The sequence below is a fragment of the Castor canadensis genome, chromosome 1 (genome assembly GCF_047511655.1).
Source record: "Castor canadensis chromosome 1, mCasCan1.hap1v2, whole genome shotgun sequence".
NCBI lineage: Eukaryota > Metazoa > Chordata > Mammalia > Rodentia > Castoridae > Castor > Castor canadensis.
Genome location: NC_133386.1, coordinates 54,550,530 through 54,567,764, shown reverse-complemented (window position 1 = coordinate 54,567,764; position 17,235 = coordinate 54,550,530). Strand labels below are relative to the sequence as shown.

Genomic DNA, 17,235 nt, shown 5'->3' with positions numbered 1-17,235 from the left:
CCCCCAGCCCTTCACATATATGTTAAATCATCTCCTAATTACTTAGTGTACTGGGCTAGGGATGTAGCTCAGTGGAAGAGTGCTTGCCTAGCATGTGCAAGGCCCAGGTATGATTGGCAGCACCACAAAAAACAAAAACAAAAATCCTTAGAATACCCAATACAATGTGAATGTTATATAAATAAGTTATACTGTACCAATTAGGAAATAATAACAAGAAAAAAGACTGAACATGTTCACTGCAGGTGCAATTTCTTACAATATTTTCAGTGTGTAGTTGGTCGAATGCCTGGATGCAGATACAGAGGGCCAACTAGCAGGTAGGGCACCACCATTCTGAAGCAGCCAGTATTATGCCAATTGTGACTCCTCTGTACTCGAGCTCAAGGGCTGAAATTGCACCTTAGCCATTAATGACAAACCTACCTCTTTATAGCTGCCTAGTATATAGTAGAGACCGTACAACTATTTGTAGATGAACTCTTTTACTAAACAAATATTTGGTGAGTATCTACAATGCACCAGGACCTTTCTGGACACTGAGGATATAGCAGAAAACAAAATAAAAACTCCTGCTTTGAAAACCATAATTCTAATGAAGCAATAAGCAAAATAAGTAACAGACTATTAGAACATAAGTGTTTGGAGAGAAATCTAGCAGAGAAAGAGGGGGAGCATCACTATTTTAAACAGTGCTCAAGGAAGGTATCATTGAGAAGATGGCATTTGAGCAAAGACCGTGGAGATGAGGGAGGAGGCAATGTGGTTATCTAGAGGAAAAACATTCCAGTCAAAGAAAGCAGCAACACTGATGGTCTGAGGAAGAATAGCAAAGACGCTGGTATGGCTGGAATTGGAAAAAGCAAGGGCATCAAAGAAATCATGAAGGACTTTTCAGGGTGCGCTGAAGACTTAAGCTTCTATTTCAATTGAGATGGAAAGGCTTGAAGAATTCTGAGAAGAGCTGGCTTCAATTTCAAACATATTTCTTCAAGTCTATCGAAAGTAGACAGTAATGAGCAAGCATAGAAACAAGAATAATTGGGAGGCAATAAACAAAGATGGCAGACAATAGTGGAGTTATGAGAAATGATCAGCCTTGATATAGTATTTTGAAGGTAGAATCAGTAGAACCTGCTAACAGTCTGGCAGGAGACAAAAAATTAGTCAAGAATAACTTCAGGACTTCTTACTGAATAGCTGAAAGGAGTTATTAACTGAGATGAACACTACGGGTCAAGAAGACTGGGGAGCAGGAAGGCAGAAATCACGTCAGTTTTGTGCAGATCAAGATGGAGATGTCTATTAGATATCCAAATGAAACTGAAGATTATACACTCACACCATGGAATTCAAGCAAAGAGGTATAAACCAGAAATAGAAATTTGGAGTCCTCATCATACAGATGATAGTTAACTATTAGACTGGGTGAGATCACCAAAATTGTTAGTATAAACAGAAAAGGTCAGGAACTTATCACTAGCTAGGCAGGTATTAACCTGTAATCCCAGCTACTAGGGTGATAGAGACAGGAGGATTGCAAGTTCACAGCAAAAGCAGGCAAAGTAAACAAGATCCTATTTCAAAAACAAAGTAAAAACAAAAGGGCTGAGCATATACCACCAAGCCCTGGGTTAATCTCTAGTGAGGAGTGAGGGACCCACAAAATGCCTCAGCCTTGAGGTATTCTAATATTGAGGCCTTCACTGCTAAACTATATAAAAATAGATTGTACCTATATATCTGTGGCTAATCAACTTTTGACAAGGGTATCAAGCCATTCAACAGGAAAAGAACAGTCGAGACAAGTGGATTTCCACATGGAACCTCCCCCAACCCCACAAAGTTATGAAATATGGAGCTAAAAATTGCTTCCAAATGGTCCAAAAATTTAAAGAGTTAAACCATAAATCTCTTAGAAAAAACTATGAGATGAATTTTCATTAACTTGGAGTTGACAATCAATTCTTAAATACAACCCCAAAAGCATGAACTGAAGAAAAAAACAGATAAACTGGACTTGGCCAAAATTAAAATTTTTTGGCTTTTAGTTCAAAGGATATTACTAAGAAAGCAAATTGTCATTATCATCTATAGAATGGGAGAAAATATTTGCAAATTATTTATCTAATAAGGGATTCATATCCAGAATACACAAAGAATTTCTATAACTGAACAAGAAAAAAATAACTCAACAAAAGATGGGAAAAGTTGCCGGCCACCAGGGGCTCACACCTGTAATCCTAGCTACTTGGGAGGCAGAGGTCAGGAGTATCGTTGTTCAAGGCCAGCCCAAGCAAACAGTTCTCAAAACCCTATCTCAAATAACAAGCACATATAAAAAGATGCTTGATATCATTAGCTATTAGGGTAGTACAAATCAAAACCATAACGATACCACATCAAATTTATTAGGTTTAAATAAGTTACTGTTTTTTACAAAATGGAAAGCAAGTTTTGGAGAGGATATGCAGAAACTGGAACCCTTGTGCATTGCTGATAATGTAAAATGGTATAGCCACTGTGGGAAAGTTAGGCAATTTCTCGAAAAGCTAAACACAGAAGCAACTTGGCAATACTACTCATAAAAATATGGTCAAAAGAACAGACAAGGAGTCAAAGAGACACCTGTATGCCACTATTTACTGCAATAACCTAAGGATAGAAAGAGTCCAAGTATTTATTCATCAACAAATAAAATGTGACATATCCTCCAATGGAATATTATTCAGCCATAAAAAGAATTATGTTTTGATACTTGCTACAACATGGATGAACCTTGAAAACATTATGCTAAGAGAAATGAGTCAGATCGAAAGGATAAACACTGTATGATCCTTCATATATGAAATATCTAGAAGAGACTGTGGCAGGAAGGCAGGGACAGGGAAGGGAGATAATAAGTGATAATGAGAGACAATGAGTGCTATAGTAAAACAAAGAAAAACCAGATTTGGGGAATGTCACCTGGGGTGAGACCAGAGAAGGGTCACCTCATCCCAGAGGTTAAAGTGGCCAATGAAATAGCATGTGACCATGATGGGACAAGCTGTAACCCTCATTTCTGTAACCTGCTCTAAATGGTATATAAGGAAGGCCCCCTTTGTTCTTGGGGCTCAGCCTTTGGACTGAATCGCTGCCGGCTTGCTTAATAAATTTGCTTCCTGAAAGCTTTGTTCTCTCTGTCTGAGCCATCATACATCAAGACAAATACACAGAAACCAAAAATAAACTAGTAGTTACTAAGGACTGGGGTTAGAGAGTTGTGATGATTGCACAACTCTGTGAGTATAATTTAATGTCAGTGAACTGTATACTTAAAATTATTAAAATCACAAATTTTATTTCATGTATTTTATCACAATAAAAATTTTAAAATAAGAAAGGTTCTACTTCAGCAGAATGTCCCTTACATTCCTACCGCACCACCAGTATTCCCTGTATACATCTTAATCTGTTCTGTCTCATTTTGTGAGATGCTCTTAAATTAATCTGCATATAGCACAGTTGCAAAAGTACGCTCTAAAATGTCCAAATACAATATAATGCCCATCAAAGTCACATATGAACTCTTCAACTGCGCATACAAGGGTCTCCATGAGTTAAGTCTGTGTTTCAAGGCTTTTCTTACATTCTTTCACTCTGATCTGATCTGCACTTTGAACACATTCCATGCTGCCAAGCTGTATACTTTTGGTCATACTACTTCTTAACATTGAAGAGCTCCCCACCACCTCCTTCTACTCATTAAATGTTTCTCATCCTTCAAAGTCCAGTCAAAATCCACCTACTCTCTAAAACCTTTCCTTCCCTTGGCTCTCTTATTATCTCCAGCTAGCCCCCGGCAGCCTGTTTTCACTTCTGTTACACTTTCTTTGCGGCTCTCCAGATACTATAATTCAAGCATGTGCCTAATCCTAATCCTCCCACACCCAACCCAGGTTACAAACTCTACCAAAATAAGACTATGTTTATACTGCATTCATCTGCTGTACCTGTTAAATAGTGAATGTTCAATCAGTAACTAGTAGATTTAACTAAGCAAAAATCTAAAGTTGAGAAGATTTAGAATGTACATGAGGAAATCCCTTCTTCCACACTGACAAAAAAACACAATTCTAAACTGTAAGGAACATCTTTTTGAGAGAATTAACAGCAAGGTCTTTCAAAGAAACAATGTGATAGTGATATGGTGAAACAACATTTTTCATCAGTAATGAGTCTGATACTAATAGAAACCTTTATAATAAAGGGAAATCGGAGCACAATATGGCTATAGCTGTAATGACATTCTTTATGCCTGAATAAAAAGTTCGATTAAGGGAACAAACATCCGAGAAAATGAAAACAAATATTTCTTTTTCAGGATCTCCCAAGATCAAACAGGTATGCAAAATAATCTTTAAAGAAAAGAAGCTGGGCGCCAGTGGCTCATGCCTATAATTCTAGCTACTCAGGAAGCAGAGATCAGAAGAATCAGAGTTTGAAGCCAGTACAAGGCAAATAGCTCGTGAGACCCTATCTCAAAAATACCCAACACAAAAAACAGCTGGCAGAGAGGCTCAAGGTTTAAGCCCTGAGTTCAAGCTCCAGCACTACAAAAGAAAAAAATAATAAAATATTTGTCACATCTATAATGCCCAAATGTTATACTCTATTTCCTTCCACCACCAAGTTCCCAGTGTTAGGATAAACAAAAAGGAAGCCTTGTTAGGATCAGACCCCCACCCTTGCAGGCAGCTTTACTGGAAACATCAAACCACTTACTGGAAGGACCACACACAAACTCACCTTGCTCAGGGCTACCTGAGCATCCATCTCTTTAAGCTTCCCCTAGCAATTGTTAAACCTGGGGAAAAATTATCCTGCCCAGCTAAACTTCCTCTCCAGATCCCTCCCCTATATCTATTCCAAGTCTGTAAGTGGCAGTGGGATTCTAGCTTTGGCTGGAAACCCCTGTACTAGCATTTGAGCATCTCCAGCCTATCTATTCTATTCACACCCAGTTGGAAAGTTTCTCCTCCCGCCCATCTATTCTGTGCCTCTTTCAGTCTAACACCCAGTAGGAAAGTTTCCTCTATATAGGATTTAAGTACATATACACTTCGTATCTGATACCCTTCTGTCAGGATAGAACACACAGGGAATTTGTTTTTTCCTAAACAATTCAAACATTTCTTAGGTCACTAATATCCCTCCAAGATCTAAAGTCTTAGAAAGACTATAGGTCCTAAATTAAAAACGCACATTCATAAAATACACTCCTTTGAACACACAGCTGGTATTAGTTTTTTCTAACATAAAAAACATCCACTCAACAAAAGACTAAAATAACCAAACCTACTACCAAATGTTTTTCTCCATTCTTTTTTTTTTTTTTAATTCATATGTGCATACAATGTTTGGGTCATTTCTCCCCCTTCCCCTCCGCTCCCTCCCTTATCCTCCCCACCCCTTCCCTCTCCCCCCTACCCCCTCGCTTCCAGGCAGAAACTATTTTGCCCTTATCTCTAATTTCGTTGAAGAGAGAGTATAAGCAATAATAGGAAGGAACAAGGGTTTTTGCTAGTTGAGATAAGGATAGCTATACAGGGAGTTGACTCGCATTGCTTTCCTGTGCATGTGTGTTACTTTCTAAATTAATTCTTCTCGAACTAACCTTTTCTCTAGTTCCTGGTCCCCTTCTCCTATTGGCCTCAGTCGCTTTAAAGTATCTGCTTTAGTTTCTCTGAGTTGAGGGCAACAAAGGCTATCTAGTTTTTTGGGTATCTTACCGTACATCCTCATATTTCCCTTGTGTGCTCTCGCTTTATCATGTGATCAAAGTCTAATCCCCTTGTTGTGTTTGCCCTTGATCAAATGTCCGCATATGAAGGAGAACAGATGATTTTTTTTTCTCCATTCTTTCACTGCACTCAATCTCAAAGTTGACAATTAAGCCAATCACCAAACAACTTTGGTGGGGGGGGCGTATTGGGATTTGAACTCAGGGCCTCAGGCTTGCTAGGTAGGCACTCTACCACTTGAGCCACTCCACCAGCCTTCTTTTGTGTTGGGTATTTTTAAGATAGGGTTTCAAAAACTATTTGCCTCCTAATCCTCCTGATCTCTTGCCTCCAGGAGTAGCTTGGATTATAGACATGAGCCTGAGGCACCTGGCTAACCAAACAACTTTTAAGGGGTGAGAAATAAAGATGGAAATAAATAAATAGCTCAAGCTATCTTAGAATTCTCTTTCTAACCTACATCCTGATATCTCAATGAAATAAGCTCTATAATGAAACCCCACTCCATGTAGTTTCTCCCCATCTTCCAAGGCATTCCATAAAAGCAAAAATGACCATGTTATTACTCTACTTAAAAACCTGCACTGTTTACCAAGCAACTCACAGGATAAACAATAAACTTCTCAAAATGGCTCACTAGGACCTAAATGCCAATCACATTTCAAATCTTTACCATTTATTTACTAAAGATTCCATGCTTTCAAATGCTTCCAACTACTTGTGGACTGCCTTTCTCCCACTAACCCTTCAAGGCCTATCTCAAATCACCTCCTCTACATAAAACACTTCCCCAAACCCCAAACAGAATTATTCACTCCATCCTTTGTGTTCCCACAGCACTTTCCATTGCCATTTTCATACCTATTATAATGTGCAATATTTATTTATTTAACTACAGGAAGTATAGAGTAGCAGCTAGAAGAGAAGCTTTGGCATAAAAAAGATTTGGGTCCACCATCCAACCTTCCACCTAATAGCTATATGGCTTTAAGCAACTTTGTTGCTTCCTCCAAGGTGTGAAAACACGAATTTGGCTCTAAGTGCACTCCCCACCTGGATAAACAGCAGCTGAGTTAAGGCAAAATGGGGCCTTTCCCCACCAGAGGCACAGAAAAAATTGGGAAGATGGTGGAGTAGCAAGCATCAGGAAAGTTTCCATTGCCTAGACTACAATTGCCCTGGCAGAATCTGTTTGATGTAACTGTTTCTGCAACTCAGGGGTTTACTGAAGGCTTCCAACTTCCGGGAAAAGGCTTAGAATTAAATCAAAATTAATTCCTGACAATTTTAGCCTTTAGCCCCACTCCAACCACCTGGCAGGCAGCTGTACAGGTGCTACCCTAGCAACTTACACTTACTTAGGGTAGGCAAAATGACTCTGCCCTTCAAGTATCAGGGATCTACGCTTTGATCTTGTTGCTTCTGATCACAAGAGGAACAAGGAGGAGGACAGCCACAAGTTCATACCTCTCCCCCACCACCACCAGCTGAAGTGACTGCCAAAGAATTTAAAGGGCCAGTAGACTTTCTCTCATTCCCTTCATTTTTCTTTCTTCCCCTTTTAAGAGCCAGACATTAAAGATTCAAACATTATTTACATATATGGGGAATAACTGCATGTATGGGGAAAAATCAGAAAGTGACTGCATATGCCCAAGGAAAGGCTCAGGCTCAGAAAAGACCTAAGACCTTGATTTTGAGATAGAAGGAAGGTCCCCTAAAAACATCCATTATGACCTCCCCATGACCTTGAAGGACAGAAAGAAGGGAATGACAGAAGAGGTAACCAGAGCTGACCAATCAGAACGTTGCAGCTACAGCCAACCAAAATGCTGCTTTCTGCACACCTAATTAGCATAGAGATTGAGCAACATCCTAGAGAGAATGGATAAAAACTCAGATCACCAGCACCCTCTGTTCAGACACTCCCCTCCCAACTCTGGAGGCTCTACTCTCCCACTTTACATCACCAGCACACTCTCTTCGGACACTCCCCTCCCAACTCTGGAGGCTCTACTCTCCCACTTTACACTCTTCTATCTCAATAAACTCTTCTGCTTTACTCATAAAGTTCATTCTTCGACTTCACGGGACTAATCTCAAGCTTTCTGTTTCCATTTGACACCCCAAGCTGATCCTTTGCACAAAGACTCTACAACAATCAAAAACAGTAACAAAAGCCAGCAAACCCTGGAAGGTGGGAGAATCTAACTTCCAGTTACCACAGTATCAGGAATCAAAGTGCGGTTAAAAAACCCAGGCATACAAATAAACAGGAAATTATGGCCCATTCAGAGGAAAATATAAATCAATATAAACAGAAATAAATCAAAAGATCTGGACTGGAGGTGTGGTTCACATGTAGAGAACTTGCCTAGCAAGCATGAGGCCTTCAGTTCAGTCCCTAGTATCTCTCTCTCTAGAAAGATATATAGATATATACTTACAAGTTCTAATGGCACATCTACCAGGCAGACTTTTAAAACAACTATCTTAAAAATGTGCAAAGAACTAAAGGAAAATGTAGACCAACTCAATAAAAAACCAAAAGACAATTCTGGAGCTGAAAAGTACAACTAAAATTAAATCACTAGAGAAATTCAAAAGTAGATTTGTGTAGGCACAAAAAAAAAAATATCAAAGAACTTCAAGATAGGCCAATGGAAATGCTCAGTTCTGATGGAAAGAAAAAAACTTAAAGAAAACCATAGACAACATAGGGAACTTGTGGAACATCAAGCAGAAGATGCATGACAATACTTGATAAAATAATGCCTGGAAACTGCCCAAATTTGACAAAAGACATGAATATAAATATCCAAGAAGGTCAATGAACTCCAAAGAGACCCATACTCTAGAGAGACCCATTAATATCCAACTTTTCAAAGACAAAGAAGGAATCTTAAAAGGAGAAAGATGGATGTGATTTGTCACACAGAGGGGATCTTTAATAAGGTTAAGTGTGGACCCTGAGTTCAAATCCAGTACCACAAGAAAAAAAAAGAAGAAAGAAATATAAGAATCCTGCAAGGTGAAAGGGAAGGACATTAGACAGTAAATCAAAATCTTATGAGCAAATAAAGATCTCAATAAAGGTAAACACATTGAAAATTATGAAAGGTTTTGAAGGCTGGGTGTGGTAGCTCACACCTCTAATCTCATCTACTGTGGAGGTAGAGATAGGGAGGATCTCAGCTTGAGATCCCAGGACAATAAAAAGCTGGGCATAGAGACATGCACCTGTCATCCCCAAGTATGCAGGAAATATAAATAAATATAAGTAGGAGGATCACAGTCCAGGAATAAGTCTAAGACCCTATTTAAAAAATAATAAAATGACTAAAGTGAAAAAGAGGAGGAAGAAGAGAGGGAGGGAGGGAGGAGGAGAAAGGAAGGAAGAGGAAGAAAGAAAGGCTGGAAGCATGATTCAAGTGGAAGGGGCCTGCCTACCAAGCACAAGGTTCTGAGTTCAAACTCCATTCCCCCCCCCGCCAAAAAAAAAAAAAAACACCTAGTATTATCTTAACAATAGTTTATAACTCAAATTTTCTACATATTAAGAGACCGGTTTATTTAAAATTAGTATTATTTTATGTTTTGGGGTACATAATAGTTAAAGGTGTAATTCTGTGACATCAACAACTAATGGGTAGAGATGAAGATAAGGAGAAGTTACTGGTTACTGAAGTTAAACTAGTATAAATTCAAACTAGTGTTATAACATTAGGGTGTTTAATGTAATCCTCATACTAACCACAATGAAAATAACTACAATATATGCAAAGAGGAATGAGAAGAAAGTTAAACATTTCACTACAAAACAAAACAAAACAAAAAGCAACTGAACACAAGATGAGAGAAATTCAGGAAATGAGGTACAAAAAAGCTCAAGGGAGGAGTTGCTCAAGTTGCAGAGCACCTGCCTAGCAAGTATGAGGCCCCGAGTTCAAGTCCCAGTACTGAAAAAAAAAAAGCTCTAAGGCAAGCAGAAAACAAATAGCAAAACATGACAAACTCCTTCCTTATCAGTAATTACTTTAAATATAAATAGATTATGCACTCCAATCAAAAGGCAGAGAGTGGCAAAATAAATAAAACATGATCCAACTATGTACTACCTACAAGAAACTCATTTTTACAACACTGACAAAACCAGACTTGACTATGAATGGATGGAAAAGTATACTGTGAGGCAAATAGTAACTGAGAAAGCAGGGGAGGCTAAACTAACATCAGACAAAATAAACTTCAAATCAAAAATGGTTACAAGAGACAAAAGGATATTATGTATTAGGAAAACGTTTGATATAGCAAAATAAACAGTTAAAACACTTGTGCATTTATTGACAGATCACTGAAATATGACACAAACTGAGAATTGAAGGAATAAAAAGTTACATAGCCAGGCATCGGTGGCTCGTGACAGTGGCTCACACCTGTAATCCTAGCTACTCAGGAGGCAGAGATGGGGAGGATCGGGGTTTGAGGCCAGTCCAGGCAAATAGGGAAATAATTCAGTAGAACTTATCTCAAAAATACCCAACACACAAAAGGGCTGACAGAGTGGCTCAAGTGGTGGAGACCTGCCTAGCAAGTATGAGGCCCTGAGTCCAAATCCCACTACCACAAAAAAAAAAAAAAAAAAGTTCTACAGTAACAATTAGGAAGGAATAGAACAGAAAAGTTCTAAAAACACAATTAGTCACTACAATACCCTCCTCAATAATGGACAGAGCATCCAAACAGAATGTAAGTAAGGAAGTAGAGGACTTCATAACAAACCAACTAGTTTCACAGACACATACAGAAGCACTCTCCCAACAACAAGAACATTCACATTCCTCAAGTGCACCAGGGTTATTTTCCAGGAAACATGTTACAATACAAATTAAGTCTCAATAGACTTAAGAAGATAGACATCATACAAAGTATCTTTTCTCTGACTACCATGGGATGACACTGGAAATCAGTAACAGAAACAAAAATCACAAAACTGTGGATATTAACACAATCACTGGTTCAAAGAAGTCACAGTCCTCTTCATTGTCTTACCCCCCTTCCCTTCTTGTTCTTCTGTTCTCTCTCTCTCCCTCTCTCTCTCTCTCTCTCTCTCTCTCTCTCTCACTCACACAGACAGACACACACAAACACACACACATACACACAGGCATTGAGTCACTCCACCAGCCCTTGTGTGTGTATGTGTATATTTCTGTGTGTGCATTGGGTATTTTTTGAGACAGGGTCTCGATTTTTGCCCAGGCTTGTCTCAAATTGTGACCCTTCTGATCTCTGTCTCCTAAGGTACCTAGGATTACAGGCATGAGCCACTGGTGCCCAGCAAGTCTATAATCTTTAATCAGTGCAAAGAATAAAAGCATGCTTTTGATTACTTGAAATGGTACTTACAAGGCAATCTTATTTTTCTTGCCAATGTACTAATATGAACCTAGTATAAACAATGAGAACAATTTGAAATGACTCCCCCTATTGTAAAATCAAAGTAGTAACAAACAAAATTATGCACTTACAAATAATGGTCAGACTGAAATTACATATAAATATTAAGAAATACTATCATTTAAAAAGTCAACCATTAATAGCTGTCATCAAGAAAAACAATGTGGGCAGTGCACACAAAAGGTCACAATACAATACTGTGGGCAGTACCAAAGGTGGGAAGGAGTTAAGGTAATTGTGCAATTATTTCAAAGCATTAAGAATACCCAAATACATAAGGTTCCAGTCACCGAACAATTACAAATGCTTTGGAAGCTATTGGTAGACGACTATCGTAAGTTGGTTGTAAATCCACATTAAAGTTGTCTTAATAAAAATGCTGACTTTCCCTGGCCCAAAAGACCAAAAATCGTCTGTTCTCCCTCATATGCGAACATTAGATCAAGGGCAAACACAAGGGGATTGGACTTTGATCACATGATAAAGGGAGAGCACACAAGTGAGGTATGAGGATAGGTAAGACACCCAAAAAGCTAGACAGCATTTGTTGCCCTCAATGCAGAGAAACTAATGCAGATAGTTTAAAGCAACTGAGGCCATAAGAGAAGGGGACCAGGAACTAGAGCAAAGGTTAGATCAAGAAGAATTAACCTACAAGGTAACACATATGCACAGGAAAGCAATGCGAGTCAACTCCCTGTATAGCTATCCTTATCTCTACTAGCAAAAACCCTTGGTCCTTCTTATTATTGCTTATACTTTCTCTTCAACAAAATTAGAGATAAGGGCAAAATAGTTTCTGCCGGGTAGTGAGGGGGTAAGGAGGAGAGGGAGGGGGGGGGCAAGGGAGGGGAGGAGGAATGACCCAAACATTGTATGCACATATGAATAAAAAAAAAAATTTTTGGACATATCTGCTAAGCTACTTCAGCAGGAGGGTCTTTGAGCTATTGTCTGTCAAACTTATTTTTTTTAACCACAACTCAAAATGATGTATGAATCACTACTTACTTACATACACACACACAAACTAAGTTTCATGAAAACTTATTCACCCTGCCTGTGAATAAAGCACTCTGAACTTCTAACAACAAAAAAAAAAAGTTGACTTTCAACTACCAGAACTTTACAAAACTGTTTTTTTTTCAATAAGCATGTCTTATCATAAGCTTTGAAAAACAAGAAGGCTAAGGCATTATTAATCTGGGTATTTGTTTTTGAACAAAAAGCACATATCAAAACAAATATAACCATCCAAAATGACAACCCCAGCAAAAGAAGTTCTCCTCAATTTAGAATGATACAGGGCCCTTCTTAAATTTCAATACACGGCACCCACTCCAGAATATCTGGAGATCAGAATATCTGGGGATGTTTCCCAAGAGGGTTGGGGATGTAGCTCAGTGGTAAAGGCTTGCCTATCATGCTCAAAGCCCTGAGTGAGTTCAATCCCTAGCACCACCAAATAAATAAATCCGCTCCCCAAGTTATCCTAATGTGTAGCCACAAGTGAGAACCATTGTTACAAGGAAATTTAAACATTTCATGTTATTACTTCTTCATTTAGAGCTTTTATCCATAATTGAAAAAACATTGAGAATCACTGTTCTGCCAATTTGCAAGCAACCAAGAAGATACGAAGAATTGGACCCTTCACTACCAAAAGAGTGTATTATAAGTACAATTAGCCCAACATATTAGACAAAAATCAAGGCAAAAGGATTTCATTTATAATCTTTTAGATAACAGACTAAATTCAATTAACATGTCAAATATGCCAATGACCAAGCTATTCCAATTTTTTAAGCCCCAGACTCTACAATCTATGAAATGGAACTAACGAACTCAGAAGCTCAATAATTCCAAAAGAGCCAAACTGAAACAATCGTCAATTTTGAAACTGAAAGTTTCAAGTGTTTTATTTAATCTTTTTTTTTTTTTTTTTTTTTTTTTGGTGGGACTGGGGTTTGAAATCAGGGCTTTTTGCTTGTAAGGAAGGTACTCTACCGTCTGAACCACACCTCTAGTTCATTTTGGAGATGATAATCTTGAGAACTAGTTGCCTGGGCTGGCCTTGAACCATGATCCTCCTGATCTCTGCCTCCTAGGTAGCTAAGATTACAGGCATGAGCCACGGATGATGCCTGGCTTCGTTTAAATAATTTTTTAAAAGGTAAGTAAATATCACTTAAATACACGCATAAAGATGCATAATTGTTGACAATGCAAAACTTTTCATGCTCTCATGCAGTCCAAGAAATACCTGAAAAGTCAAGATTGCCAGAAAAATGTGAAAAATCAAACTCATGTCTACATTTTTGCATTTGGCTACTTAACAGTTTTGCAGGAAAACTATTCTTCAAAAGCAAGTATTAAAAGGTGCTATTGTATTATTCAAAACCACAACCATAGGACTAGAGGTTTGACTTCAGTGGTAGAGCCCCGCCTAGTTCAAACAACAGCACCCAACCCCACCCCCCAAAAAAAAAAAAAAAACCACTACAACAGGTCCACATCCTGTATTCAGGGCCCTTAAGGACAGATGCATTTCACAATGTTTCAGATTTTAGAAAGATAATATAGTTTATGCTTATGCCCTAACATGCATGAAGGGTCTAAAACAGCCCCAATAGCCAAATAAATTACTATTTCAACAGCAAAACATGTCAATTTTCTAAGTGAGATGAACAAAAACTATTAAGTAGCTTCCTGGAGGTACAAGTCAGCAACTTATTTTGATGGAAACATATGAAAAACTTTTTCAGAACTTTGTATGAACCTGTAATTCCAGATTTTTCTTTGATATTTAAGAGAACTCAAATTATGGTAAACCCAGGAAAAAAACAAGTGGTGTCCAAAATTTTTCATAATGATCAGAATAGCATTTAAGTATTCCCCTTAATTTCTGTAATGAAATTTGGGGCAAGACCAAACAAATACATCAACTAAGGTAAATCTGAAGCAGAGGGTCAGATGTAAAGAGGCAAATCTACACATATAGCTCACCTAACTTTCTATCTAGCAGTATGGAAAACACAGAGCTTTGAAGCCAGACCAATGTTCTAATCAAGACTCCACTATACAGGAAAGTTACTTATACCCTATAACCTCCAGTGTTTTCCTATGTAAAATGGAGATAATTGCAGTACCCTCCTCACTGCACTTTAAGAGGACTAAATAATATCAGAAGTCCATGATTTACAAGTAGTCAATATTCCATCCCTCCACTTCAACAACCAGTACTTCTCCAAAGCCCATCTACCTGCATATACAGGAAAGGGGCTCAAGTGTGAGTTGCCTATGATATGTCATCAGGCAAATTTTGTAACACAAACCTGCTATGAAAAATGACTCAAATTTCAAAAGGCCACTTAAAGTGATGACAAATTTCTGAAATCGGGGCAGCTTCTCAAAATAGATTCTAACCAAATCTACCTGCTCTCCCTTGCTCTTTTGTCTTCTACACAACCAACTATGCACACAAATGGGTGATACGTGAACATTAACCACTATACTGAAAAGTGGACCTCTTTAACTTGAAATACCAGAAAAAGAGGCTTAAGTCTGCAGACAAGAAAAACCATTCCTATACACAATCAATGTCCAAGAACTTGCACAATTTAAATGTTGTGTCTTTGAAGACACAACAGTCCAAAATGCGCACTTCACAAACTAGCCACTGAGAAAACCAGTATGACTGGTACCTTTAGGAAGATTTTTGCGTTTAATGGATACTTAAATGCACTGTCAAACGTACAAAAAAGATGGACTCTTTTGTTGCTCTTTATCCCAAATTTATTTTAGTTCCATTATGTAACTCTAGTTTACCAGACACTGAATTGTCTCAAAGCATAACGAGTGCCGAGCTGACTCAATGCTTCACAGTCAATTTACCTGAAAAGTTCGATACATAACCTAAACAACCTAGATCGCCACCACACCCGACTTAAAATATTAGGCAACTTAGCTCTTGTGCAACAGAAAGACTCAAAACCTACTAGTTACTGTGAACGCTACCATAAATAACCTATTAGGCACTCGCAGTTCCAACAGTTTTAAGAATATCACTTACCATATGTGTTAGCAGAATGCAACAAATGGAATCCAACATCACCCAAACTGCCTTGAAAAGAATCTCTTATTATCCTGTATTCAAACCGGATGTTGTTGAACGTGAAGAGTCAGAACTAAAGCAAATGGACCAGCCACCTCACAACTACCTATGAGATGAATGAGATGACTCTTAATCCTTCTTGCTTACACTTTTTCCGTCATCAACAGGAAACTCCAGAAAAGCCTATTTTTGCTAGGAGGAATAACGGCACTGCTTCCAACCCCCACAGTGTAAGTGAACAAATGAAAAAAGCAAGGAGAGGAAGTGACGGGGGTGGGCGGCTGGTGAGCTCACATGGGAGTCCTCAACATGCCACCCAGCGCCGAGAGTGCCCCCCAAACATCTGTGGCCACAGCTGCAATGGGAGACGCGGTGCGGGGGAAGAAGACCGGTGGGCTTGCAGAGTTGTGCCTGCACGTTCGGTTTCCTCCTGTGCCAACTCTTCTCTCGCCTGCCCCCCAATGCCATCCTCCCCATCCCATCCCGCTCCCTCCATGAAGGACACCCAATAAAAGCAGAGGGAGAGAAGACAAAGAGGTAGGAGGAGGCAGCTAGGGGCGTCCAGAACAATGAGAGGGTATGAAGCGAAACTCCCGAGGCGGACAATGAAGGGGCTGAGGAGGTACCGAGGAAGAGAGACGCCGCCGAGCCCGGGCCCCGCCAGCGGCGGACGTCGGGACGTGAGGCCCGGCGGCACGGGCGGTGTCACCGGGACGCGGTGGGCTGGGCTGGGCGGGCCGGAGCGCTGGGGCTGCCGGGGCCTGCACGGGTCCGCGGGCAGTCGCCGGAGGGACTCACCCGCATTCTGGTCTCGGGGCCAGAGGTAGTATGTGGCTGGGATCACGATGAGCCCCACGAAGGAGGTGAGGAAGTAGAAGAAAGTGTTCCCACTGTCATCGTACTGGAACTGCTGCCCCGCCATGGCTCCCCCTCCTCCTCCTCGCTCTTCTCACCGCCGCCGCCACGACCCCGCTCTGCGATCCGGCTGCCAGCGCCCCGGCCCCGTGTGGCGTAGCTCGGACGCCGCCGCCGCCTCTCCTCCCCGCCCCCACGTTACTCTCACCGACACGCCGCCGTTGCCGTCGCTAGCTCTCGCGAGAGGAGGTAGTTCCCGCCCCGTTCGGCTTTTCCCTCCTCCGCTTGTTCCCTACACGCTCGCTGAGGCAGACGTGGCGCGCGCAGCGGCGAAACTCTGCGAGGTCCCGCCTCCGGCCCCGCCCCGAACCACGGCCCCGCCCCTCGCTCCGGCGGGCCCGCCCCCTAGAGCCCCGCCCCTAGTCCCCAAGTCCCTCCCCTCTTCCGCGTCTGCTTCCTTTCCCAGTGCGGCGCGCGGGATCCTGGAGATTATATGGAGGGTTCGGACCAAGTTTTCTCGGTCCAGCAGTGGGCACAGACTCTTCTCCAGGGTGCGACTGGTGTCCAAGCAGAACAAGGATTCTTGCCTCCAGCTCTCTGCCATCCCTACCCTTTTCGCCTTCCCCAGGTTCTGCAACTTCAACTCCCACATTTTGAAAACATGTGTCACTTAGAACAGGGGGCGGAGGTGGTTTGTAGTTTTGTTTGCAAAGTACCGCTTACTATTTAAAGACCGCGGAGTATGCTACGCCCATTTTGCAGATAGAGACTCCCCAAACCCTCGTAGATGGTTCTTTGCCGGTTCCAGAGCTGCTAATAATATAAATATATATTAAATACGTATTATCTATAATATATGTTTATATATATAATGTATGTTTATATATATAATATTTATATATTTAGCCGCCAGTTCGCTAGCATGGTATACGACCCAATGGGTAGGCTGAGACCTTTATTTTTTTGTACTCCATGGTGAAGCCCATGCAATAAAGCAAAGCATGCCTTCTCTGTAGATGA

General features: G+C 40.3%; 1 protein-coding gene across 2 annotated transcripts in view; it reads right to left on the bottom strand.

The window, feature by feature from the left end:
- Positions 1 to 16,413, bottom strand: part of Sec63 (SEC63 homolog, protein translocation regulator) — a 67,994-nt gene extending 51,581 nt beyond the window's left edge. Inside the window, exon 1 of one of the 2 annotated variants that reach the window (XM_020170093.2) lies at positions 16,159 to 16,413. In XM_020170093.2, coding sequence (XP_020025682.1) covers positions 16,159 to 16,282 — 124 coding nt within the window. In that variant the 5' untranslated portion in view covers positions 16,283 to 16,413. Of the gene's footprint in view, positions 1 to 15,318; positions 15,492 to 16,158 lie in introns of those variants that run through there. The other variant, XM_020170094.2, reaches the window with a different exon arrangement.
- Positions 16,414 to 17,235: the final 822 nt, after the last annotated feature.